Here is a 26416-nt window from a genome sequence, read left to right on the forward strand (position 1 = left end):
TCAAAAAGCAACCATTATACGAATCTCTAAGATGTCAGTGGCAACGTGTCTTAATGACTACAGACAGGTGGCACTCATTCCCATAGTTGCCAAGTGCTTGGAAAGATTGGTCATGTCCCACATCAAGAACATAATCCCATCTATCTTGGACCAGCACCAGTTTGCCTATAAGGCGAATAGATCAACTGAAGATGCCATTTCTATCACTCTTCATGCTGTCTTGAATTGGAATACTTGTGCAAAGACACCTATGTCAGGATGTTTTGCATTGATAACAGCTCGGCTTTTGACACTGTACTACCAAACATGCTGACTGTCGAGCTCCACAATCTAGGTCTTGGCACATCAACCTGTAATTGGATTTTGGACTTCCTCACTAATTGTACCCAGATGATGAAACTAGGCAAGTGCACATCAACCTGCGCACCCCACCCCCAACTGTGAACACCGGTGCCCGCAGGGCTGTGTACTGAGCCCACTTCTCTACTCTCTTCACCTATGACTGCACTCCTGCTCATTCTACAAACTCAGTCATCGAATTTGCAGGCCACGCAACTATGATTAGCCTAATCACAAACGATTATGAATCTGCACGTAGAGAGGAGGTGCTGAAATTATCTAATTGGTACAGGAGCCACAACCTATCACTCAACATCAAGAAGACAAATTATAATTGACTTCAGGAAGACAAGAGGTCCTGAACAACCTCCACTATTTTTAAATGATGAGGTAGTGGAAAGGGTCTCCAGTTTCAAGGTTTTGGGGATGAACATCACCAAGGAGCTCTCTTGGTCTGTCAACACAAACTTGATAGTACGAAAGGAACAACAGTGATTATACTACCTGAGGAGCTTAAGGAGAGCTAATCTGCCCCAAAAATTGCTGACCAAGTTTTATCGATGTGCGAGAGTGAGTGTACTGACATATGGATTGACAATGTGGTTCTCTACCTACATGCAGTAAGGCAGATTACAAAGCAGTCTGACGGATGATTAGGATGGCTCAGAATGTCACTGAGACTCAGCTACTGGACCTGCAGACAATCTACAATTTTCAATGCTTATGGCACGCTTGTAACATCATTAAAGACCCATCCCATCCCAACTGGCTGTTCAATCTTCTCACAAAATGCTGGTGGAACACAGCAGGCCAGGCAAAACCTATAAGGAGAAGCACTGTCGACGTTTCGGGCCGAAACCCTTCGTTAGGACTAACTGAAAGGAAAGATAGTAAGAGATTTGAAAGTAGTGGGGGGAGGGGGAAATGTGAAATGATAGGAGAAGACCGGAGGGGGTGGGATGAAGCTAAGAGCTGGAAAGGTGATTGGCGAAAGTGATACAGAGCTGGAGAAGGGAAAGGATCATGGGACGGGAGGCCTCAGGAGAAAGAAAGTGGGGGGGGGGGGGGAAGCACCAGAGGGAGATGGAGAACAGGCAAACAACTAAATATGTCAGGGATGGGGTAAGAAGGGGAGGAGGGGCATTAACAGAAGTTAGAGAAGTCAATGTTCATGCCATCAGGTTGGAGGCTACCCAGCCGGTATATAAGGTGTTGTATATAAGGTTTCATTCCAGGATGAAGGAGATGTCTTCCTTTTTTAAACAAAGGGGCTTCCCTTCTTCCACCATCAGCTCTGCTCTCAAATGCATCTCTCCCATTTCCCGCACATCTGCCCTCACCCCATCCACCCGCCACCCCACTCGGGATAGGGTTCCCCTTGTCCTCACCTACCACCCCACCTCCATATAAAATAAATTATATGGAATTAAACAGTATACTTTTGTGCATTTTAATTTTAATAGGGCTTTTTCTAATGCCTTTTTCTCTTGTTTTATTTTAATACAGACAATAGAAAAGTTTCTTAGCAAAGATATTAATTACATCATATCTAATAGAAGTGAGGCCAAATTTGCCCAAACTCCTGGCAAAAATTCTCCAGTCCCAAGCCCAGATTCAGTTCAGAACACTGTTAACACGTCTCCTCATCCTAGTAGTCGGCGAGAAAGCAATGAAGGAAGTTCTCATAGAACATTGGAAACGGTATGTACAGGTTATAGGTCCTCAAATTGAGTAAATGTAATAGTATTAATGAAATGTTTGCTCAGGCAAAATTTAAAGAATTGTGTATCACAAGTTTGTTGTTTTAGGAAGCAATATTTAAAGTGTATTTCTAATTTAAGACATTTATATGTGGTAAATCAATTACAATTATAAAAGGATAAGATTAGTACATAGTTTGGAGTATTAAAATAGAATTATCTACACATTCGCAAGCTCAGATTTTGCAGTGTTGAGTATCTCAGCATAATTATAACATTTTTATTTCTATTTTCAGACCTTACCATGATTTTCCATCTCTCTATCTCTACAATGTTCTGATCATTTGATCACTAGTGGGTTGAATCACTACATTGTTGATCATGGTTTCAAGATGACCAATGTATTGAACATCTGCCCTAATAACTCCTTGCATATTTCAGTCTCCAATTTTATTGGTCATTCAAAGAGCTTTAAAACCTTACACCATCTTCAGTTAGGTCACAATCTTCAATGCAAGTCACTTCTCTCATTGCTTTCTGTATGATTTCCTATAATTTAAAATTCTACATTTTTATGATTACAGTCTCCATCTAAAGAGCTCACAGGTGCCAATTTTTAGGCTAATTACTTCAATCTTCTGGTTGTCAGTATCATTCTTTTCACAGATTTGGGTCACCTCAGTGTGCCCTGACATTCTTTCTTTTTATGACTCCTTTATCTTCCAACCTCTTTTCCTTGTAGTGTAAAATGACAATGGATCCACAAAAAAAGTTTCTTTTTATTTTAATAAATTGAAAAGCTGTTTTATGTCAATGATTCATGTTGAATTGGTCTGAATTTAAGTAACTTAATGGTAATATTTTGAAATCCTGATTAGCAGTTTTTAGAATTATTTGCTATTGAAGTCAGTTTTGTTGGCTCATCAAAAAATTAGAGATCTATACCTTAAAATTGTTTTTGTTTAATTTGACAGATTAGCAGAGGAAAAAGCTTAGTAAAAAAAGTTATTAAGGAACAGGTAAGTGGTTAATCAAGAAGACACACGCATGGCTTTCTAAATTTAAGTTATATTCCAGAAGGGATAGATTTCAAAAGTAAATGTTAAAGCAAGAGGTAGATTTTAAGAATGGCATTTCTGATTTATTTCAATGAGACACCTATTGAATCTACAATTGCTGTTGTTAAATCTGCTTTTCAAATTCAATTTTCTTTCACAATCTGTGGGGATGATGTGCAGCCTAGTAAGAAAATCAGTTTGTTTATGGAGGATGTGATATAATAACAGACAAGAAATTGGCTAGAAATCATATAAATTTTATGTGCATGCAAATGTTGAGCACAAGAAGTGTAGTTGAAAGATAAAGTTGGTTCAGAAAGGCCACGAAAACCTGTAAACCAAAGAATAGTGTTGTTTGCGTATCTATGAGCTATGAACCAAGCACAGGCTGCAAAATTATTGCGAATGAGATTTGCCATAATATGTAATGGTTAGCATGAGACAGGATAGTGGAAATGTTCACTTACTGTTGTAGATTCATGTAATAAGCCAAGTCTTGTTAATGTTGATGGAATTGAACAGAATCAAGGGTGTTTAAAAAGGGTGATTAGTTCATGTTTTTTGAGCATGTGCTGTCACATATGGAAATGTCCTGACAGATTTGGAAAGAGACTTTGCTAATTGTTCCACTGCAGAGCTTCCCATTGAAAAAAAAAGATTCAGTGGTATACCCTAGTCTTGCTGAGATTCTACAATATTTTTGCTGGAGAATTATTTCTTGAGTTTTGCACCAATTTAAGATTATAGTGGGGGTTGTGGAAGGGCAGATTTAGAGGCAAAGGGGAAGTAAGTTGTCTAAAATATTTCTGCTCAGTTTAATGTTTTTTAATTATGATCAATATTTTAATATAATCTTCAGCTCTTAAGTTTATTTTATAAAATTCTATTCCAATTACCATTACAATTTTAACACTTTAGAAAGCATAGAGTAGGACTGACTGCTGCTGGAAGCTCAACCACCATGTATGCTACCCTGATGAAGTTTAGAATGCTTTGGGCTAGCAAGTTATGCATTCTGCATCTAGGGGAGAAAATGAAGGAATGACGCTGATGGCAATACTTGTTGAATTAGCTTTGACTTGATGGGCCAAATAGGCATAAAAGAATATGAGAAGTAAAGGTAGACGCAATTATATATGGTGATTATGGGTAAACACAAAAGACGCTATAACTTATAACCTTGAAACTGACTTTAAGGCAACTGGGTAACAAATATTGGCCTGTGATTGAGATAAATTATTATTAAACATATATTTTAAATGATGGGGGCATTACTTACACATGTAACTGGAGTCATAGGCAAGTACAGCACTGGAACAGGCCCTTTAGCCCATCTAATCCATGCCAAAACTATTTAAACTGCCTACTCCCATTGACCTGCACCAGGACCACAGCCCTCCATACCCCTACCATCCATGTACCTGTCCAAACTTCCCTTAAACATTGAAATTGAGCTTACATGCACCACTTGTGCTAGCAGCTCATTCCAGACTCTCACGACCCTCTGAGTGAAGAAGTTTCCCCTCACGTTCCCCTAAAACTTTTCACCTTTCACACTTAACCCATGACCTCTGGCTGTAGTCCCACCCAGCCTCATGGAAAAAGCCTGCTTTCATTAACCCTATCTATACCCCTCATAATTTTGTATACCTCTATCAAATCTCCTCTCAGTCTTCTACGTTCTAAAGAATACAGTCCTAACCTATTCAATTTTTCCTATAATTCAAGTCCTTCAGACCCGGCAACATCCTTGTAAATTTTCTCTGTACTCTTTCAAGCTTATTTACATCTTTCCCGTAGGTAGGTGACCAAAACGGCATACAATACTCCAAATTAGGCCTCACCAATGTCTTATACAACTTCAACATAACTTTGCATCTCCTGTGCTCAATACATTAATTTATGAAGGCCAATGTGCTTAAAGCTTTCTTTATGACCCTATCTAATTATGATGATACTTTCAACAAATTATGGACTTTTGTTACTGGATCCCTGTGTTTTACCATGCTCCTCAGTGCTCTACCATTCACTATGTAAGACCTGCCCTGGTTGGTCCTACCAGAGTGCAGAACCTCACATTTGTCTGCTTTAAATTCCATCTACCATTTTCAGTCAATTTTTACAGCAGATGCAGATCCCTCTGCAAGCCATGATGGCCTTCCTTGCTGTCCACTGCACCCCCAATCTAGGTGCCATCTGCAAATTTGCTGATCCAGTTGACCACATTACCATCTAGATCATTGATGTAGATGACAAACACCAAAGGACCCAGCACCGATCTCTGCAGCACATCACTAGTCACAGGCCTCCAGTCAGAGAGGCCACCATCTACTACCACTGTCTGGTTTCTCTCGCAAAGCCAATGTCTAATCCAATTATTACCTCATCTTAAATGCCAAGTAACTGAACCTTTTTGACCAACCTCCCATGCGGGACCTTGTTGAATGTCTTGCTAAGGTCCATGTAGACAATATCCATTGCTTTGTCTTCATCCGCTTTCCTGGTAACTTCCTTGAAAAACTCTTAAGGTTGGTTAGACATGACCTACCACACATGAAGCCATGCTGACTATCCTTAATCAGTCCATGTCTATCCAAATACTTAAGTTGTATATCCGGTTCTTTAGAATACCTTCCAATAACTTTCCCACAAATGATTTCAGACTCACCGACATATCATTTCCTTGATAATGTTTAGAGCCTTTTTTAAAAACAATAGATCAACATTGGTTATCTTCCAATCCTCTGGTACCTCTCTTGTTGCTAAGGATGATTTAAATATCTCTGCTAGGGCCCCAGCAATTTCTGCATTTGCCTCCCGTAGGATCCAAGGGAACACCTTGTCAGGCCTTGTGGATTTATCCATCCTGATTTGCCTCAGAGTAGCAAACACCTCCTTCTCTGTAATCTGTACAGGGTTCTCAAAGTTGATGCTGCTTTGCCTCATTTCTATTGACTCTGTGACCTTCTCTTGAGTAAGTACAGATGCAAAGAATGCACTTAAGATCCCCCTCATCTGTTTTGGCTCCATGCATGGATTACCATTCTGGTCTTTCAGAGAACCAATTTTGTTCCTTGCAATTCTTTTGCTCTTAACATATCTGTAGAATCCCTTAGGATTCTCCTCCACCTTGTCTGCTAGAGCAGCTTCATGCCTTCATTTAGCCCTCCTGAGTTTTTTTTCTTATGTGTTTTCTTGTATTTCTTAAACTCCATAAGCAGCTCATTTGTTCCTACCTGTCTATACCTGCTAGGCACCTCCTTTTTTCTCTCAACCAGGCCTTAATATCTCTTGAAAACTAAGGTTCCCTATACTTGTTTATCTTTTATTCTGACAGGCACATACAAGCTTTGTACTGTAAATATTTTGTTTCTAAAGGCCTTCCTCTTACTAAGTACACCTTTGCCAGAAAACAGTCTGTTCCAATCCACATTTGCCAGATCATTTCTAATACTATCAAAATTGGCCTTGCTCCAATTAGAATCTCGACCTGCAGACCAGATCTATCTTTTTGCACATTTACTTCAAAACTAATGGTATTGTGGTCACTAGATGCAAAGTGCTCCCCTACATAAACTTCTGTCACCTGCCCTGTGTCATTCTTTAACAGCAGATTCAGTATTGCATACTCTTTCGTTGGAATTTCTACATACTGAAGAAGGAAACTTTCCTGAACATGTTTGACAAAGTCTATCCCATCTAGTCATTTTACAGTATTGGATTCCCATTCAATATATGGAAAGTTAAAATCACCTTGTATAACAACCTTATGTTTCTTACAACTGTCTGTGATCTCTTTACAAATTTGTTCCTCTAGATCCCTATGACTGTTGGATGGTCTGTAATAGCCCCATTAAAATGGTCGTGCCTTTCTTATTTCTCAGCTCCACCCATAACACCTCACTAGACATATTTTCCAGTCTGTCTTCATGGAGTACTGCTGTGACATTTTCCTGACTAGTAATGCCACCCCTCATCCTTTAACCCTGGAATATTGAGTTGCCAGTTCTGCCTGTAACACCCTTTAACATCTTTTAATGGAGTCACAAAACTTAAAATAGAAGAAAACAATGAAAAAATTGAGCTGTTAATAGAACAGAATGAACATTTTGTCCTTTATGACTTGTACAGTGGACTTTGGAAATTGAGACACAGTACATTTTGGCTCAGTTAAACTGCTTTTCCATTTAGCTGAAGTTTCACAGAAATGCATTAAATCTTTTGCATCCTCCAGATCTTCACAGTCATTGTACTGTTCAAGATGGCTGTCAATACCTTCAAATTCTTCATAGTTACTAACTTGTTCAAGTAGTGAAATCCTTTCATTTTCACTCCCGGCCGTTTCTGGCATCTCTGAGCCTCAATGCTTGAAACTGCAATGAGCAAAACTGTTTTCAATTCTCTTACTGCTTATTTATTGCCAACTAGCAGTGATAAAAATTACTGCTTTTTGAAAGCAAACATATGCAACTGGCACTATTTAAAAACTGTTTACTTTAAGCATGTCTTAGTGTCTAGTGGCCACACAGGTTCATGCAACTAATATTAGTTAGAAACCATTTGGCAACAGTCTCCTATCCCAATTAAGCTGCTTAGTGCCCCAAATAAATGGAGAGAATCTGCTATTTTCATGATTAGCTTTTGTTCTTTAAGAGTTGCCCCAAATAATTGGCTGCCCTGATTTAACTGATGACCCAATTAACCAGAATCCACTGTATTAGAGTGGAGAATGAGATTTAGAACATAGAACAGTAAAGCATAAGAAGAGGCTCTTCAGCCCACAATGTTGTGCCAAACCAATTGAATTACTAATCAAATAGCCAACTAAACTAATCCCTTCTGCCTACACAATGTTCATATACTTCAATTTCTCCCTTGTTATGTGCGTTTCTAAATGTCTCTTAGAAGTCCCTGGTGTATCAGCTTTTTCCACCCCAGGCAGCATATTTGAAGGATATGAAGGATTTGAAGGATACAACATTCTCTATGTAAAAAAAACACAAAGAAAGAAAGAAGCAACTTGCCCCTCATATCTCCTTTGAATTTACCCATCTCAACTTAAATGTATGCCCTATTAGATATTTCAAACCTGGAAAAAGATACTGTCTGTCTGTTCTATCTATGCTTCTCATAATCTTATCAACCTCTTATCAGATCTCCCTTAAGCCCCTGCAGCTCCAGAGAAAGCATCCCAAATTTGTCCAGCCTCTCACTATAGCACATGTCCTCTAAACCGGGCAGCATCCTGGTAAGTCTGTTTTGCACACTCTGCAAAGCCTCAACATCCTTCCTATAATGGAGGAATAAGAACTGTGTGCAATACTCCAGATGCGGCCTAACTAGAGTTTTATAAAGCTGCACCTAACTCCCTGACTTTTGAACTCAGTACCTTAACTAATAAAGGCAAGCATGTCATATGCCTTCTCAACTACCCTATCAACTTTCAGGGAGCTATAAACCCAAGATCCCTCTGCTCATCTACACTGTTAAAGATCTTGTCTTTTAACAGTGTACTGTCTCTTTACATTTGATCTACCAAAGTGCAACACTTCACATTTGGCCAGGTTTAACTCCACCTGCCATTTCTCCACCCATATCTGGAAATGGTCTGTATCCCACTGTATTCTTTGCCAGTCTTTTACACTATCCACACTTCCAATCTTTGTGTCATCTGCAAACTTACTAAACTACCCATCTACATTTTTATCCAGATAATTTATATGCATCATGAACAGCAAAGGTTTCAGTATCAATCACTGTGGAACACCACTAATAACAGATTCCCAGCTGGAATAAGTTCCTTTGATCACTGTCCTTTGTCTTCTATGGGCAAACCAGTTCTGAATCCAAATGGCTAATTCACCATGGGTCCCATGCTTTTTAATCTTCTGGATGAGCCTTGCATGAGGGACCTTGTCAAACGCCTTAGTAAAATCCATGTAGACAACATCTATGGGAGGAGGTAGTGACGATGTTTTGGGTTTTGTCCCGAAACATCGTCACTACCTCCTCCCATAGATGCTGTCTGGCCTGCTGAGTTCTGCCAGCATTTTGTGTTTTTATTTATTACCAGCATCTGCAGATTCACTCGTGTTGCCTTCGTGAGATATAACCTGCTTTGTGCAAAGCTAATTAGGCCATGGTTTCCCAGGTGCTCATAAATCCTAGAGAGGACACAAAGATATTGGTCAAGGGCCCAGCAATCTCATCTCATGTCTCAATAACCTGGAGTGTATCCCATTAGGTCTCAGGGTCTTAGTATTTCCCATTAGGCCTTGGGGTCTTAATGCCTTTAAGAGACCCAACACTACTTCCTCCTTTACATTCATACTCAAATTCCCCTTGGTTCATTTTGTACTTTATTTCAGTTTGTCAAGTATATAATGCAATCACTGAAAAGTTGCATATAAACTGAGTCTATTATCCAATGCAACTCAATACATTGATAAGTTTGAAAACACTAATTTGTTTAGCTCCTCGTGTACAGCAAGGACTCACAATCAAAAATTAGATAATAAAAAATTTGCTTTGTTATTTTTGGTTGAAGGATAAATGGTGACTTTGATATTGGTGTGTGTTCCTGTGCCACTCTTCATCTGTGGGGTCTTTTATATTTCAAAGTTTAAAGTAAAATTTATTATCAGAGTACATACATGTCACCACATACAACCCTGAGGTTCTTAGCATATCTTTTGAACATTAACTCTAAACAGGATCAATGAGCAAACTTTGAAATTAAAATATGAATAAACAGCAATAAATAACGAGAGCATGAAATAACAAGATAAAAAGTCCTTCAAGTGAGACCATTAGTTGTGGGAACACCAGAAATACAGTAAGTGTAGTTATCCCCTTTTGTTCAGGAGCTTGATGGTTGAGGGGTAGTAAGTGTTGTTGAACTTGGTGGTGTGAATCCTGAGGCACCTGTATCTTCTACTTGATGGCAGCAGCGAGAAAAGAGCATGGTCTGGGTTGTGATGATCTTTGATGATGGATGCTGCTTTTCTACGGCAAAGTTTCATGTAGATATTTGCTTGATAGGCCAATAGGGGATCAGTTCACAGGTTTCTTTGACAGCGTAGCTACAGTAGAATGTCAAGGTATGTATGCTGTCAAGTATATATAGTGGAATTTGAATCTAATATAAAAAAATTGTTCTACATTTTTATATTAAAAGATTTCATGAAGATTTTTTTCCATTTTTCTCGTCGTCCAAGCACAGCTAAACATGTGCAGTTTGTTTTTTCTACAAAACAGAAGTGTCTCTTAAAGTTATTCATTTTACTGTATCATTTGGGGCTAATTAACTTTTTGTTTTCTGGGCATTTCATAGCAATAGTAATTGGGAATATATTATAAAAGGAGCTACCAGTCTACTTATTTAATAAATGTTCATAGAACTGTCCCAGCAACATCTTTGAATGTCATTTGGGTGATATATTTAATTATTAATTTTTAAAAAATTAGCTTTCACTTGTACTGATGCTGTTTTATGAAATATATTGTTTGGATATTTAAGACTGTCCTAAATCTATCTCTACCCTTCGACATTAGGAATTTGTCCATGGAAACAGTATCCTGTCAAATGCGGTAGCTTGGGGAGTGCGAATACTCTATGTGGATGGTATCCTTTCACTTTATTTTGTTTTATATCTATATTTGTATCTCTTTTGGCCCTGCAACCCCAAGACACACAAAGCCAAATTGCCCAGTTTTAAATGCACTGGTCATGCTGCCAGCTTTCTATCCCTGAGCTTTGGAATTCTCTCTGTAAATGCTTACTACCTTTCAAGTAAATTATTTCCTCCATTTTTAAGATATTCCATGAAACTTGCCACTTTGCAAGCTTTTGGTTGTTGCCCAAGTATTTCTTTTTGCAGATTGGAGTAAAATTGTGTTTGATAATGCTCTCATTAAATATAAAGATTAGCTTTATTTGTCATATGTACATCAAAAATGCATTGTTTGTGTCAAATCAAATCAGCGAGGATTGTGCTTGACTGTCTATAAGTATCACTGCACTTCTGGTGCCAACATATCCTGCCCACAACTCACTAACCCTAACTGCAGATCTTTTAATTGTGGTAGAGATCTAGAGCATCCAGAGGAAACCCACATGGTTATGGGGAGAACATACAAGCTGCTTACAGACAGCATTATATTCCCTACATTAAGAATGCTCCTTAAATCATGACCTTGGGTATTATCTGTGTAGTTTGACTGCAATTCAAATTTTTATATTTTCTATAACCTTATCATTATTTTAGACATAAAAGCATATATTGCAAGGAAGAAGGCGGCCTCCAGAAACATAGAACCTGAGAGTGTCACAGAGGTAAGTATAGAATATTTTTAGTCTTACATTATTAATGTTAGAATCATCTTTGCTGCATTAAAATTTAAAACCAGATTTAAAAGGCAAGTGGGGCATGTCAGGACTTCCTGCCAATACTGAAATCGCAGAGACAGTTGCTTGTGGAGTTTTCAGTGGCAGATGTAAATTGTGCGGACTTTTTGTGGAGATTGAGATAATTTAGATTACTAGGCACTTGGCAAGGGCCAATAAAAAGAAGTTAGGCTTATACGGAACAGCCATGTTGTAGGTGGGTCAGGGTTTGAGTGAGAAGGTTGAAGTTTTGACTCGAGAGGCTTCAGCGAGAAGAGGCCGAGGCTAGTTTGAGGTTTCTATCAGGTGTCTCTTTCTTTGTTTATTAGTGCCTAGGTAGAGTAGTATAATTGAATTCCTGGCCAGTAGCATGTACCTCATGGAAGCTGAAAAATCAGACCTCAAGGCTGGTAATCTCTGGATTGCTGCCTGTGCCATGTGACATAAGGGTAAAAATAGGACAATTTGGCAGAGGAATGTATAGTTCATGAATTGATATAGGAGGCAGGGTTTCATTGGCATCCCTTTTGGGGAAGGTAAGACCTGTACAAAAGGATGATTTGCACTGAAGCTCAATGGGGACCAACATTCTTGTAGGGAAGTTTGCATATAGAGAGACTGTGGAAGAATAAACAGTTGACAGAGCATAATTGCAATTAGTTACCTGGGTTGAAATGTGTCTATTTTAACGTGATGAGCTATTTAGGAGCAAGGCAATGAACAGAGCATTAATTAGTGCGTTAAACTGCAGTGTTGTGGCCATTAGAGAGGTTTATAATGACTAAAAGAAATGAGGAAATGGAATTGCTAATCAGGGATGGCATCACATCTGTAGAAAGGGAGGGACATCATGGAGGGATTGGCAACTGAGTCAGACAGGAAGGAGGCAATCACTTGATTAGGAATGTTCTATATATACTCCCCCACCCATTGCAACAGATATATTGAGGCGGAGATTGGGATCTGGAGACAGATTTGGAAAGATATAAAAATAACACGGTTATTGTCATGGGTGATTTCAACTTCCCTAGTATTGATTGGCACTTCCTTAGTGCAAAAAGTTCAAATAGGGTGTAATTTGTTAGGTTGGTCCAGGAAGGCCAATTAGAGGGAGAGGCCATACTCGATCTGGTACTAGGCAATGAAACAAGCTATAAGATCTCTCAGTGGGTCAGGATTTCGGAGGTGGTGACCTTTACCATGGCAGGGAAATAGGGAAATAAGTAGATGGTATGGAAAAGTATTTAATGAGAGGAGGGTGAATTATGATATTAGTTAGGAACTTGGGAATGGATATACTTGGAGAAATACTCATGGAGATTGTGGAGATTGTTAAGGGGGCACTTATATGAGGTTCTGGATAGCTTTGACCAATTAAGGCAGGGAAGAGTGGGGTGCAGGAACTATGTTGACAAGAGATGTCTAGCATCAAGTCAAGAGGAAGAAAGGAGCATACTAAAGATTTAAGAAGCAAGGATCAGACAGGACTCTAGAGAGCTATAAAGTAGTCAGGAAGGAGCTTAAGAATGGAATTAAGAGAGCTGACAGGGAACATAAGAAGTCCTTGGAAAGTAGGATTAAGGAAAACCCTAATGCATTCTACACATATGTGAAAAACAGGAGGATGACTAGAGTGAGGGTAGGATCAATCAGGGATAAAAAAGCTTGGAGTCAGTGAACTGCAACTTCTGTCCAGGCTGTGAGACTACTGAGCTCCCGGCCACCACCTATGAAGCACGAGTAGCATCAACTGTTTATATTTTACCTTGTATTGTAAATGCACCTTGTGCTAAATGTCAATCTTCTAGACTATGTTTTATTATTTGTTAATTTATTAGATATAGTATTACTTTGTGTTGTGTGTGAGTTACATGTACTCTGTTATGCACCTTGGTCCAGAGGAATGTTGCTTCATGTACTGAACTTGAGGTAGTGGAGGTCCTTAATGAATCCTTTGCTTCAGTATTCACCAGTTAGAAGGATCTTGATGAATGTCAGCTCAGTGTAGAACAGGCTAATATGCTGGAACAAGTCAATGTTAAGAAGGAGGATGTGCTGGAACTTCTGAAAATCATTAGGATAAATAAGTCCTTGGAGTCAGACAGGAAATATCCCAGATTACTCAGAAAGCGAGGGAAGAGATTGCTGTGCCTTTGATGATGATCTTTGTATCATCAATGGCTACAGGAGTAATGCCAAAAGATTGGAGAGTGACAGATGTTATTTCTTTGTTCAAGCAAGGTAATTGAGGTAACCATGGAAATTATGGATCAGTGGTTCTTACTTTGGTGGACAAATCAATGGAGAGGATTCTTAGAGATGCAATTTACGAGCATCTGGAGAAGTATAGTTTGATTAGGGATAATCAGCATGGCTTTGTGAGATGCAGGTCATGCCTCATAAGCCTGAGTGAATTACAGAAGAACGAAAGAAATAGCAAGAGTAGGCCATCTGGCCCGTCAAGCCTGTGCTACCATTCATTAAGATCATGGCTGATCTGGCTATGGACTCATCTCCACCTACCTGCCTTTTCCACATAACCTTTAATTCCCCTACTATGCAAAAGATTAGAGTGTGAGGAAGTGACAAAACAAATTGATGAAGGCAGAGCAGTGGATGTAGTATATATGGATTTTAGTAAGGAGATTGACAAGATTCCCCATGGCTCGTTCAGAAAGTCAGGAGGCATGGGGTTCAGGGAAACTTGGTTCTGTGATTCAGAATTGGCTGAATCATGGAAGGCTGAGGATGGTATATGATGGAGCATATTCTGCTTGCAGGTCAGTGATCAGTAGTATTTCACAGGATCTGTTCTGGCTCCTGTTTGTGATTTTTATAAATGACTTGGATGAGGAAGTGCAATTCTGATTTAGTCATTTTGCAGATGGCACGGCCATTGCTGGCATTGTGGAAGTGTAGAAGGTTATTATATCTTACCATGGGACATTGATGGGGTTTAGAGCTACGTTGAGAAGTGGCAGATTGCGTTCAATCAGAAAAGTGAAATGATTCACTTTAGAAGGTCGAATTTAAAGGCAGAATACAGGGTTAATGGCAGAATTTCTAAAAATGGAGGAACAGATGGGTCTTGGGTCTGTATCCATAAATCCCTCAAAGGTGCAGTGCAACATGATAGCATTGTTAGAAGGAGTTTTGATATGTTGGTTTTCAACATCTGGGTGTCAACATCTCTGAGGATCTAAACTGATCCTAACATATCGATGTAGTTATAAAGAAGGCTATACTCCTAATAGAGTTTGAAGAGACTTGGCATGTCAACAAATACACTCAAAAACTTCTGTATTTGTACCATGGAGAACATTCTGACAGGCTGCATCACTGTCTGGTATGGAAGGACTACTGGACAGGACCGAAAGAAGCTACAGAAGGTTGTAAATCTAGTCAGCTCCATCTTGGGCACTAGCCTACAAAGTACCCAGGACATCTTTAGAGAATGGTGTCTCAGAAATGCAGCATCCATTATTAAGGACCCCCAGCACCCAGGTCATGCCCTTTTCTCACTGTTACCATCAGATAGGAGGAACAGAAGCCTGAAGACCCACACTCAGTGATTCAAGAACAGCTTCTTCCCCTCTGCCATCCGATTCCTAAATGGACATTGAAGCTTTAGCCACTACCTCACTTTTTTTTGATATACAGTATTTCTGTTTTTGCACATTTTAAAAATCTATTCAGTATACATAATTGATTTACTTGTTTATCTATTGTTATGTTTTATTTTATCTATTATAATTTCTCTCTGCTAGATTATATGTTGCTTTGAACTGCTGCTGCTAAGTTAACAAATTTCACGTCACATGCCAGTGATAATAAACCTGATTCTGATTTTAATTAGTGGAGAGGAAGGATTAAGTTCAAGCGCTGCATGGTAATGTTGCAGCTCTATAAAAAATTTGGTTAGACCACACTTGGAGTATTACGTTCAGTTCTGATCACCTCATTATAGGAAATAAATGAAAGCTTTAGAGAGGGTGCAGAGGAGATTTACCAGGATGCAGCCTGAATTAAAGAGGATGTCTTATGAGGATAGTTTGAGTGAGCTATGGCTTTTTGCTTTGGAGAGGAGTATGAAGAGTGACTTAATAGAACTATAGAAGATGATATGAAGCATAGATAGAGTGGACAGCCAGAAACTTTTTTTTCCCAGGCAGAAATGGCTAATACAAGAGTGCATAACTTTTAGGTGTTTGGAGGAATGTATAAGGGGGATGTTAGAGGTAGTTTTTTTAACACAGAGAATGCGTGGAATACCCTACCAGTCAGTGGTGGTGGTGGTTGAGAGAGATACAATAGGGACATTTAAGAAACAAGCGTATGGATCAAAGAAAAATAGAGAGCTATGTATGAGGGAAGGGTTAGATTAAAGGGTCAGCATACCATCGTAGGCTGAAGTGCCTTTACTGTGCTGTATGTGTTCTATGTTTTGTTACTCAGTTCTTGATAATTTCAAAAACAGCCTGCTGAATTTTGATGTTATGATGTTTAGAACTGCCTTTGACTAATAGATAAAAAATCAAAATTCAAGATTTTATGGCATTAGCAGTTTGAAGTATATTGGTATTCAATCTTTATATTAAACTCAAACATTGAACCCTTTGGATCTCTAAGGCGGTGAGCTGTCCTGGGACAAGAATCACATCCATTTGTAACTTAAAAACATCAACTTTTAAGTGTTTTATGAGTTTAGAAAAATCCATGGTGTAGTTTTATGAGCCCATATAATGAGTAGGAATCAAATTACATGCTTTGGAAAACAATGAAGGCTTGCTGAAAATCAACAGAGCTGCAAAAAGATCTACTACAGTAAAGTAAAATACTGCTTTTGTAATTAACGGATTTATTTAATTTTTTTGCTGGATATATTTATTACAAGTATAGATTAGTAGTGATTGTGTAAGTGGTGGGGACAGTATGCTATACTTACCCTTTTAGGTTTACCTCCACAACATATGATAATCAGGATTACTTGATTGTTCTCTGCTTTTGGAGAATAATGTTTATCAAACGTTTTGTTTTATTTAGGTGAAAAGCAATCGAACTGTCCTGTCTAGTGGTCATAAAACAAAAGGTAGGTTCTGAACATATGAAAATATCTTGCGTGCCAATTTACTCAATTTTATTTTGGGAATGTGGTGAACTACGTATACCTGTCTGGACACGCCCCCCCTGCTGACTGCTCCTGTGGCTCCTCCCACTGACCGTGGCTCCTCCCACAGACCCCGGTATAAAGGCGATTGAGACCTGAGCCCTGCCCTCAGTCTCTAGGATGTAGCATGGTGGTCAATTACTGCTTGTTCTTTCTTCCAGTCAATAAAAGCCGATATCTCGCCTCCTGTCTCAGAGAGTGTTATTGATGGTGCATCAGGGAAGTAAAAGGAGACAAAGAATTGTAGCAGAGGCAGGTTTACAGAATTGAATGAGGGTTTCCCAGTAATGGAACTGAAGTAAACAATACAGAGGAATTGATGGAATATGAAAAATAATTTGGCTAAGTACTCTTTGGTTATGAATCAGAAGCAGGAGAAGCACTGTAGTTAAATTTCATTGACCACCATTTTCAATTTCAATGCAGTGTCAAGTATCTTTCTTAGAGTAGTGCACCTAATAAAATGTCCTTCTTTTTAAATTCACCTTCAATAATAATTTATACAAGTTAAGTAGGCAAGTGATATTTATGAAAGTATAAATAAACCTTTCGTTTACACTTTTCGCAAAATAGCAAAGTTGTGCAACGTAGTTTGAGTAAAGTGGCAAAGTAACATTATATTTACTCTCTATTTAACTGCACTCATGATACCACTCCTGTATAGTACAGATTGATATTCAGTGGCTGAGGTTATATATTCATAAAATAATAACATTAGGTACACTGATTCATTGACCACTTTGGCAAGATTTAATTTGTTAATTTGTGCAAGATCTATTTTTTATCTGTGGAATTCTGCATTATTTTATTCAAAAAAATTGACCTTTTCTTTTTCTCTGTTGACATTACATATAACCATATTATGGATGATGTATTTCAACAGCATTTGTTAGTTATCTCTTCCACTTAGTTTTCTCACATTAACTCCTAATGTTTATCATTAAGTAAAATAGGTTCTGAAAATATTTAAGAACTTTTATATTTATAGGTTAACTTGTAACTTAGTGTAATAAAATTCAATTGATGTAGAGCAATTCTCATCTAACTTCAACACCATCGTAGAAGAGTCACTGATATTTGAAAACAGTTCAGTAACTTTGTGGTTAGAATATTAAATCAGCAATTTCTGTTATATATTTTTGGTAGATTTTGTAATGTTAACCTTTTTATATGTCTTCAGTGCAGTGCTTAACTGATTTAGAAATTTGTAGGTTTGTATTTAATCCTGCTTATATAATCAATAATAAAATTAAGATTATAGTAAGAATTGTAGTAAAAACATAGTAACTGCTTTGTTCAGATGTTAATCATTTTGCTGTCAACTTTCAAACTCTAAAGGGGATTACATTTTTGGCTTGATTTCACTTATTAAAACTTTGAATTATTAGCAGGAAGACTGAAGAAGCCTTTTATCAAAGTTGAAGCCATAAATCGGTAAGCTAAATGTATTTATATTAAATATATTCTCAAGGCATTCACTATATTCTCTAAAGCTAAAACGTAGCTAGTTCTGGAAGATTAAGATGAAAGGAATTGTCAGAAATAAGTGAGGCAGCATCTACGGGGAGAAATCAGGCTAACTTTTTTTTCATCGGATGGTTGGTTCCATAACTCCCCTCCAGCCCCTCTTTGATATATGGTCTATTTGGGTCAGGCACACACAGCTGTTTCCATTTTTCTCTGCAGAGTCACGTCAACAGATTTATCAGCATTGGCTATTCTGACACACACACCATTGTGTTATCCTTGGCCACTTTCTGTTTCTTAATTATTGTTTCTATTTGGCAATAGCATCTGATACACGTATGTATTGATGTTACCAAGAGTTTCCTTTTAACTCTACCTGCCTGTTTGTCTGATATCCAATATTGGCTGAGTATATATTTCCTGCTACTAAGTATGAGGAAGACCAGAGAGCCATTGTCTTTAGGCCCTGGTATAAGCTTTATTGTCCAGTTACCAATTTATTTCCTTTCTCTGTCTGTTGTTCTGAAACTGAACCTTTGCAAATTTGGTGTATTATCTTATTCTGAGATGTTCAGACCATGCTTTCACCAATCCCCACATTTCTGGTCTGTGACATTGCCATCCCTTCTCTGCTGATTAAATCTCTAAACTGTTCCAATACAATTTTTTATTGAACTCTGTAAACTTACCACCATGCAAGAACCTCCACTGTCCATGACCTAAGTAGTGGACATTCAATTCTGGGTTCTTGCTCATTCCCAGATTTAATTTGTGTACCTATGGAACACAAAATTGTAATTCCATCTTTATGTATCTTTACCACGTTACTTTTCCTCCTTAATGACATTCTTGAAGAACCTTTTGAAGCGTTCTTGTCTCCTGATCCAAATGAAGCTGTATTTCATTGGATCTTAAGCTGATCCCGCCATACCTGTATTTCATAGGTTTGATCATGTCCTGACTTGTTATGCTTTGATTGCAACATTGGGGTGGTGGGAGTGGTATGTACAGAAACTAAGGAAAAGTTTAATAGGCACTTAGGCTGTTAAAAGAACAGATGGAAATGCAGGGATATGGGATGTTCAAGCAGGTGTATAGGTTTAAATTGGCATCAATGTCGGCATAGACATCATGGGCAAAAGGTCCCTTTCCTGAGCAATACTGTTCTATGTTTTAAGGATCTTAAAAGTACAAGAGATCATTCAGTTCATCATGCTGACTCTTTAAAAAAAAACCTGATTTGTTTCATTATCTGAAAGGTTTTACCTTTGCAATACATGTTCAGTTTATCTTTGAATGCTTCCAGAGAATTTACTGCTGCCATCCTTTAACCAATGCACCCAAAGTGATCATAACTTGCTGGAAGAAAAGAAAATCTTCAATTCCCTGGCTCTTGTACCAACTATTTCAAATTTATATCCTGTATTTATTGACCCTCCTGCAAAAGGGAAACAGAATCTCTGAAAATTCCAGAAGTATGAACACCTCTGTTTCAAGTTCAAGTTTAATTATCATTCAACCACACATGAATACCCATGAATACAGCCAAGTTGTGCAGCATTTTTCTGGACCCAAGGTGCTACGTATAGTAGCAACAGTCATACACTGCGAGGCACATATAAGTTAGCAAGTAAACATAATTGTTACACAAAAATAATATAACCCAGGTCCCTGAGAGACGCTTCTTGTAAATTGATGGTGCATGGGTGTTCTCGGCAAGAACAAGCAGTTCTCAACAGCCTGCTTTTGAATGTACATAGGATGCAATCCAGCTTGTCATTCCACTGATTAAGTACTGGAGTGCACCACTGAAGGAAGGGGCCAGCCCTCAACCCAGCATGGAAGCCGCACTACATCATCTCCAAATCACCTCTCTTGGATTGTTGTACCAGGAAAGCACGTGGCTTGAGGCCTAGTTCTTGTTACAGCTGAGGCCACGCTACTCCCCCTCAGTCTCGCCTATAAATAAGAGAAACAGGCTTATAGCATTTTGCACTATCAATGTCCATGGGGTTTTGCAATTACAAGAGAAATAGGAAAGACAATCACTCGCTGTTAGACTGCATACTGCCTTTGTGCATTGAATCCAATGCCTTGCTGTAGCAGGCAGCAACATGGTCCGCACCAAATCTGGCACCTCTACTACCGAGCAGCTTGCTGATGGTGTAGACCTGCGATATTTGAAGTTCTTAATGTCCAGCATTGTCCTGCGATCGTAAACAAGACATTTATAAAAAAGACAAAAACACCTTTGGTTGGCCTCTGAGAGGCCATTGCATCTGAACGTGATGCCATATTAGCAGACGTGTTTAACTTCCACTTAACATTTTTGTTTAAGAAGAAGCATTGAATTGCAGCAAGTAACTCATTTGTACAGTATATAAAAGGGAGATCTTAAAGTTCCAAAATACGTTGTTAGTTGCTTGTGAAAAAACAATTTTTTAAATTTAAATGATTTTTATTTAAATGTTGCTTTATCTAGACATTACAGACCTTTATACATACAGCTGGATTGCTACCCAGAGGTTAACTACCACAGTGCAACTCCCTGTAGTCCGTTTGATATTGATAAGAAAAGCAAAGGCATTGATAAGCAAAATAAAGGAAAAGCCAGGTACGTAAATAATGAATTATCATTTGCTGTAAAGATGTGTACAATTAGTAAATTAAGTAAAAAAAAATTAAAAATTGAAAATGTCAGACATCTGACAAATATGCCATTTTGGATTCTGTTGGTGACGGGGTGGGGATGGTTGACCTTTCAAGGGAAAGTAACAGTAGCAGCCAGACTAGCACCACAGTTGGCCCTTGCACAGCAGCGTAGGTCAAAATTTAAGCAAGCAATAGTGATGGGGGACGACACTGGATGCATGAAATGTAGTAGATGAATTTCGAGGAGATGCACATGAAACTTTGTCTCAGCTGGAAGAGCTATTTAGATCCCTGCATGGTAGTGAGGGAGGAACAAGGGTTGTACCTAATCCAGTTTCAGGGGAAAGTGCTTAGGGGGTCAGAGAGGGTTGGGGAGGGGAAGGTATAAAAGGACCAGCAATCCATGAGGGGGTAGTGCTCTTTGTTGAATGCAGAAAGGGGTGAGGGAGCAGAATTTATGGCTGGAAGTGGGATTTCATTGCAGCTGGTAAAAGGATGAAGGATGCTGTACTGGATGCAGAGACTGGTGGGCAAAAGGTAAAGACCAGAGGAACAATATAATAAATTTGTTTACTCCTGCCCAATTTCGGTTTTTGCCAGGATTACAGAGGCCCAGATCTTATCAGTTCCTTGACCCAAGAACTAAAGTTGTGACATCAAAGGGGTATTTGGAATGAAGGTATTGAGAGTCTCTAGTAAAACTGAAGTAAGCAGGCTTGAAGAAGAGAGGACTCTAGTGGTTGAAGTTCCAAAGCATTCGGGCTCTCACGGCCAGACTATGTAACAGTTTCTTCCCCCAAGCTATCAGACTCCTCAATACCCGAAGTCTGGACTGACACCTTGCCCTATTCTCCTGTTTATTATTTATTGTAATGCCTGCACTGTTTTTGTGCACTTTATGTAGTCTAGTGTAGCTTTCTCTGTGTTGTTGTTTTTTTTACGTAGTTCAGTCTAGTTTTTGTACTGTGTCATGTAACACCATGGTCCTGAAAAACGTTGTCTCATTTTTACTATGTACTGTACCAGCAGTTATGGTCGAAATGACAACAAAAAGTGATGACTTGACTTGATTTCAGCTTGCACAGAAGCAAGATGGTGGTGGCTAATAAGCAGAGAAGTGCAATCCTATTAGAATAAATGTAGCTTTTTGAATCTTGCCCTCTACCCTGAGTGTCACCCAATCAGACACAGTATTTCTTTGGCATTAAGGTAGGACCGGAGTTCAAGTGATCAAGCTAACTTACAGATCTTAGAAACTTTGAATCTGGGAGAAGTGATTCTCCCAACTACTACTGATTGGGAGCACTGCCTTCCACATACAGTGCCTATAAAAATATTCACGCTCCCCCCACCCCCAGAAGTTTTCCCATTTATTATTTTACAACATTGAATCACAGTGGATTTAATTTGGCCTGCAGAAGATACTCTTGTGGCAAAGTGAAAACAGATCTCTACAAGGTGATCTTAATTAATTACAAATATAAAACACAAAATAGTTGATTGCATTCAGTATTCACCTCCTTTTATTTGACACACTGAATCATTGGTGCAGCTGATTGGTTTTACAAGTTATATGATTAGTTAAATGGAGATTGCCGTGTGTAGTCAAGACATTTCAATTGATTGTAGTAAAAATACATCTGTATCTGGAAGGTCCAACTGCTGGTGAGTTAGTATCCTGGCAAAAACAACATCACAAAGAGAAAAGAACACTCCAAACAACTCTGCAAAAGGTTATGAAAGGCACAAGTGAGGAGTTGGATGCAAGGAAACTTCCAAGTCACTGAATATTCTTGGAGTATAGTTAAAGTCAATCATCAAGAAATGGAAAGAATATAGCACAGCTGTAAATCTGACTATAGCGGATTATCCTCAAAAACTGAGTGACTGTGCAAGAAGGGGACTAGTGGGGGAGGCCACCAAGAGACCTATGACAACTTTGAAGGAGTTACATGCTTCAGTGGCTGAGATGGGAGAGACTGCGCATACAACAGTTGTCTGGTGCTTCACCATTCACAGTTTCATGGGAGCGTGGCAAAGAGAAAGCCAGTGTTGAAAACACATGAAATCTTGGCTAGAGTTTGCTAGAAGGCATGTGAGAGACTCTGAAGTCAGCTGAAAGAAGGTTCTATGGCCAAATGAAACCAAAATTGAGCTTTTTGGCCATTAGACTAAATGCTATGTTTGGCATAAGCCAAATATTGCACATCAAAAAACACACCATCCCTACTGTGAATCATGGTGGTGGTTGCATTATGCTGTGGGGATGCTTCATTGCAAGCAAGCCCTGGAAGGCTTGTGAAGATAGAGGGTAAAATGCAGGGAAATCCTGGAGGAAAACCTGATGTAGTCTGCTCGAGAACTGCGACTTGGGAGAAGATTTGTTTTCCAGCAAGATGATGACCCCAAGCATAAGCCAAAGTCGCACAGGAATGGCTTAAAAACAAGAAAGTTACTGTCCTGGAGTGGCCAAGTCAGAATCCAGACCTCAATCCAATTGTGAATTTGTGGCTGGACTTGAAAAGGGCTGTTCACTCACGATCCCCATGCAATCCAACAGAGCTTGAGCAATTCTGTAAAGAAGAATGGGGGGAAAATCGCAGCGTCTAGATGTGCAAAGCTGTTAGAGACCTATCCACACAGACTCAAGGCTATACAATAGACAATAGGTGCAGAAGTAGACCATTCGGCCCTTCGAGCCTATACCGCCATTTTGAGATCATGGCTGATCATCTCCTATCAATACCCGGTTCCTGCCTTGTCCCCATATCCCTTGATTCCCCTAACCATAAGATACCTATCTAGCTCCTTCTTGAAAGCATCCAGAGAATTGGCCTCCACTGCCTTCCGAGGCAGTGCATTCCAGATCCCCACAACTCTCTGGGAGAAGAAGTTTTTCCTTAACTCTGTCCTAGATGACCTACCCCTTATTCTCAAACCATGCCTTCTGGTACTGGACTCTCCCAGCATCTGGAACATATTTCCTGCCTCTATCTTGTCCAATCCCTTAATAATCTTATATGTTGCAATCAGATCCCCTCTCAATCTCCTTAATTCCAGCGTGTACAGGCCCAGTCTCTCTAACCTCTCTGCGTAAGACAGTCCTGACATCCCAGGAATTAACCTTGTGAATCTACGCTGCACTTCCTCTACAGCCAGGATGTCGTTCCTTAACCCTGGAGACCAAAACTGTACACAGTACTCCAGGTGTGGTCTCACCAGGGCCCTGTACAAATGCAAGAGGATTTCCTTGCTCTTGTACTCAATTCCCTTTGTAATAAAGGCCAACATTCCATTAGCCTTCTTCACTGCCTGCTGCACTTGCTCATTAACCTTCAGTGACTGATGAACAAGGACTCCTAGATCTCTTTGTATTTCTCCCTTACCTAACTTTACACCGTTCAGATAATAATCTGCCTTCCTATTCTTACTCCCAAAGTGGATAACCTCACACTTTTGTCAGTTGTGGAGAGCGCCCTCTTCTTTGTAGTGGCGTGTTGGGGAGGAAGCATTAAGAAGAGGGACGCCTCACGTCTTAATAAGCTGGTAAGGAAGGCGGGCTCTGTCGTGGGCAAAGTACTGGAGAGTTTAACATCGGTAGCTGAGCGAAGGGCGCTGAGTAGGCTACGGTCAATTATGGATAACTCTGAACATCCTCTACATAGCACCATCCAGAGACAGAGAAGCAGTTTCAGCGACAGGTTACTATCGATGCAATGCTCCTCAGACAGGATGAAGAGGTCAATACTCCCCAATGCCATTAGGCTTTACAATTCAACCGCCAGGACTTAAGAACTTTTTAAAAGCTATTATTAATGCTTTTTGAGATAGTGATTTAGATGCATATCATATTTTTTACTGAGTTAAGTATTGTATGTAATTAGTTTTGCTACAACAAGTGTATGGGACATTGGAAAAAAGTTGAATTTCCCCATGGGGATGAATAAAGTATCTTATCTATCTATCTATCTACTTATTCACATTAAACGTCATCTGCCAAGAATCTGCCCACTCACCCAGCCTATCCAAGTCACCCTGAATTCTCCTAACATCCTCATCACATGTCACACTGCCACCCAGCTTAGTATCATCAGCAAACTTGCTGATGTTATTCTCAATGCCTTCATCTAAATCGTTGACGTAAATTGTAAACAGCTGTGGTCCCAATACCGAGCCCTGTGGCACCCCACTAGTCACCACCTGCCATTCCGAGAAACACCCATTCACCGCTACCCTTTGCTTTCTATCTGCCAACCAGTTTTCTAACCATGTCAATGTCTTCCCCCCAATGCCATGAGCTTTGATTTTACCCACCAATCTCCTATGTGGGACCTTATCAAATGCCTTCTGAAAATTGGAGGTAGACTACATCCATTGGATCTCCCTTGTCTAACTTCCTGGTTACATCCTCGAAAAATTCCAATAGATTAGTCAAGCATGATTTACCCCTGGTAAATCCATGCTGGCTCGGCCCAATCCTATCACTGCTATCTAGATATGCCACTATTTCATCCTTAATAATGGACTCTAGCATCTTCCCCATTACTGATGTTAGGCTGACAGGTCGATAGTTCTCTGTTTTCTCCCTCCCTCCTTTCTTAAAAAGTGGGATAACATTAGCCATTCTCCAATCCTCAGGAACTGATCCTGAATCTAAGGAACATTGGAAAATGATTACCAATGCATCCGCAATTTCCAGGACCACCTCCTTTAGTACCCGAGGATGCAGACCATCTGGACCTGGGGATTTGTCAGCCTTCAGTCCCATCAGTCTACTCATCACTGTTTCCTTCCTAATGCCAATCTGTTTCATTTCCTCTGTTACCCTATGTCCTTGGCCCATCCTTACATCTGGGAGATTGCTTGTGTCTTCCTTAGTGAAGACAGATCTAAGGTACTTATTAAATTCTTCTGCCATTTCTCTGTTTCCCATAACAATTTCACCCAATTCATTCTTCAAGGGCCCAACATTGTTCTTAACTATCTTCTTTCTCTTCACATACCTAAAAAAGCTTTTGCTATTTTCCTTTATATTCCTAGCTAGCTTGCGTTCGTACTTCATTTTTTCTCCCCGTATTGCGTTTTTAGTTAGGTTCTGTTGTTCCTTAAAAATTTCCCAATCATCTGTCCTCCCACTCACCTTAGCTCTGTCATACTTCCTTTTTTTTTAATGCTATGCAATCTCTGACTTCCTTTGTCAACCACTGTGGCCCTTTTCCCCCCTTTGAATCCTTCCTTCTCCGGGGGATGAACTGATTTTGCACCTTGTGCATTATTCCCAAGAATATCTGCCATTGCTGTTCCACTGTCTTTTCTGCTAGGATATCCGTCCAGTTAACTTTGGCCAGCTCCTCCCTCATGGCTCCATAGTCTCCTTTGTTCAACTGTAACACTGACACCTCCGAGCTGCCCTTATCCTTCTCAAATTGCAGATAAAAACTTATCATATTATGATCACTACCTCCTAATGGCTCCTTTACTTTAAGATCGCTTATCAAATCCTGTTCATTACATAACACTAAATCCAGAATAGCCTTGTCCCTGGTCGGCTCTCGTACAAGCTGTTCCAAGAATGCATCCCGTAGGCACTCTACAAACTCCTTATCCTGGGGTCCAGCACCAACCTGATTCTCCCAGTTCACCTGCA

At 39.4% G+C, this 26416-nt stretch overlaps 1 protein-coding gene across 1 annotated transcript in view; it reads left to right on the forward strand.

Moving 5' to 3' along the window:
- The window catches only part of LOC140732233 (protein DBF4 homolog A-like), a 78241-nt gene that overhangs the window by 21590 nt on the left and 30235 nt on the right, over positions 1-26416 (forward strand). Inside the window, exons 4-10 of the mRNA XM_073054559.1 lie at positions 1846-2040; positions 3014-3058; positions 10652-10721; positions 11365-11432; positions 16527-16572; positions 18039-18084; positions 20600-20731. Of these exons, the coding sequence (XP_072910660.1) occupies positions 1846-2040; positions 3014-3058; positions 10652-10721; positions 11365-11432; positions 16527-16572; positions 18039-18084; positions 20600-20731 (602 nt within the window). The remainder of the gene's footprint in view (positions 1-1845; positions 2041-3013; positions 3059-10651; positions 10722-11364; positions 11433-16526; positions 16573-18038; positions 18085-20599; positions 20732-26416) is intronic.

The sequence above is a fragment of the Hemitrygon akajei genome, chromosome 8 (genome assembly GCF_048418815.1).
Source record: "Hemitrygon akajei chromosome 8, sHemAka1.3, whole genome shotgun sequence".
NCBI lineage: Eukaryota > Metazoa > Chordata > Chondrichthyes > Myliobatiformes > Dasyatidae > Hemitrygon > Hemitrygon akajei.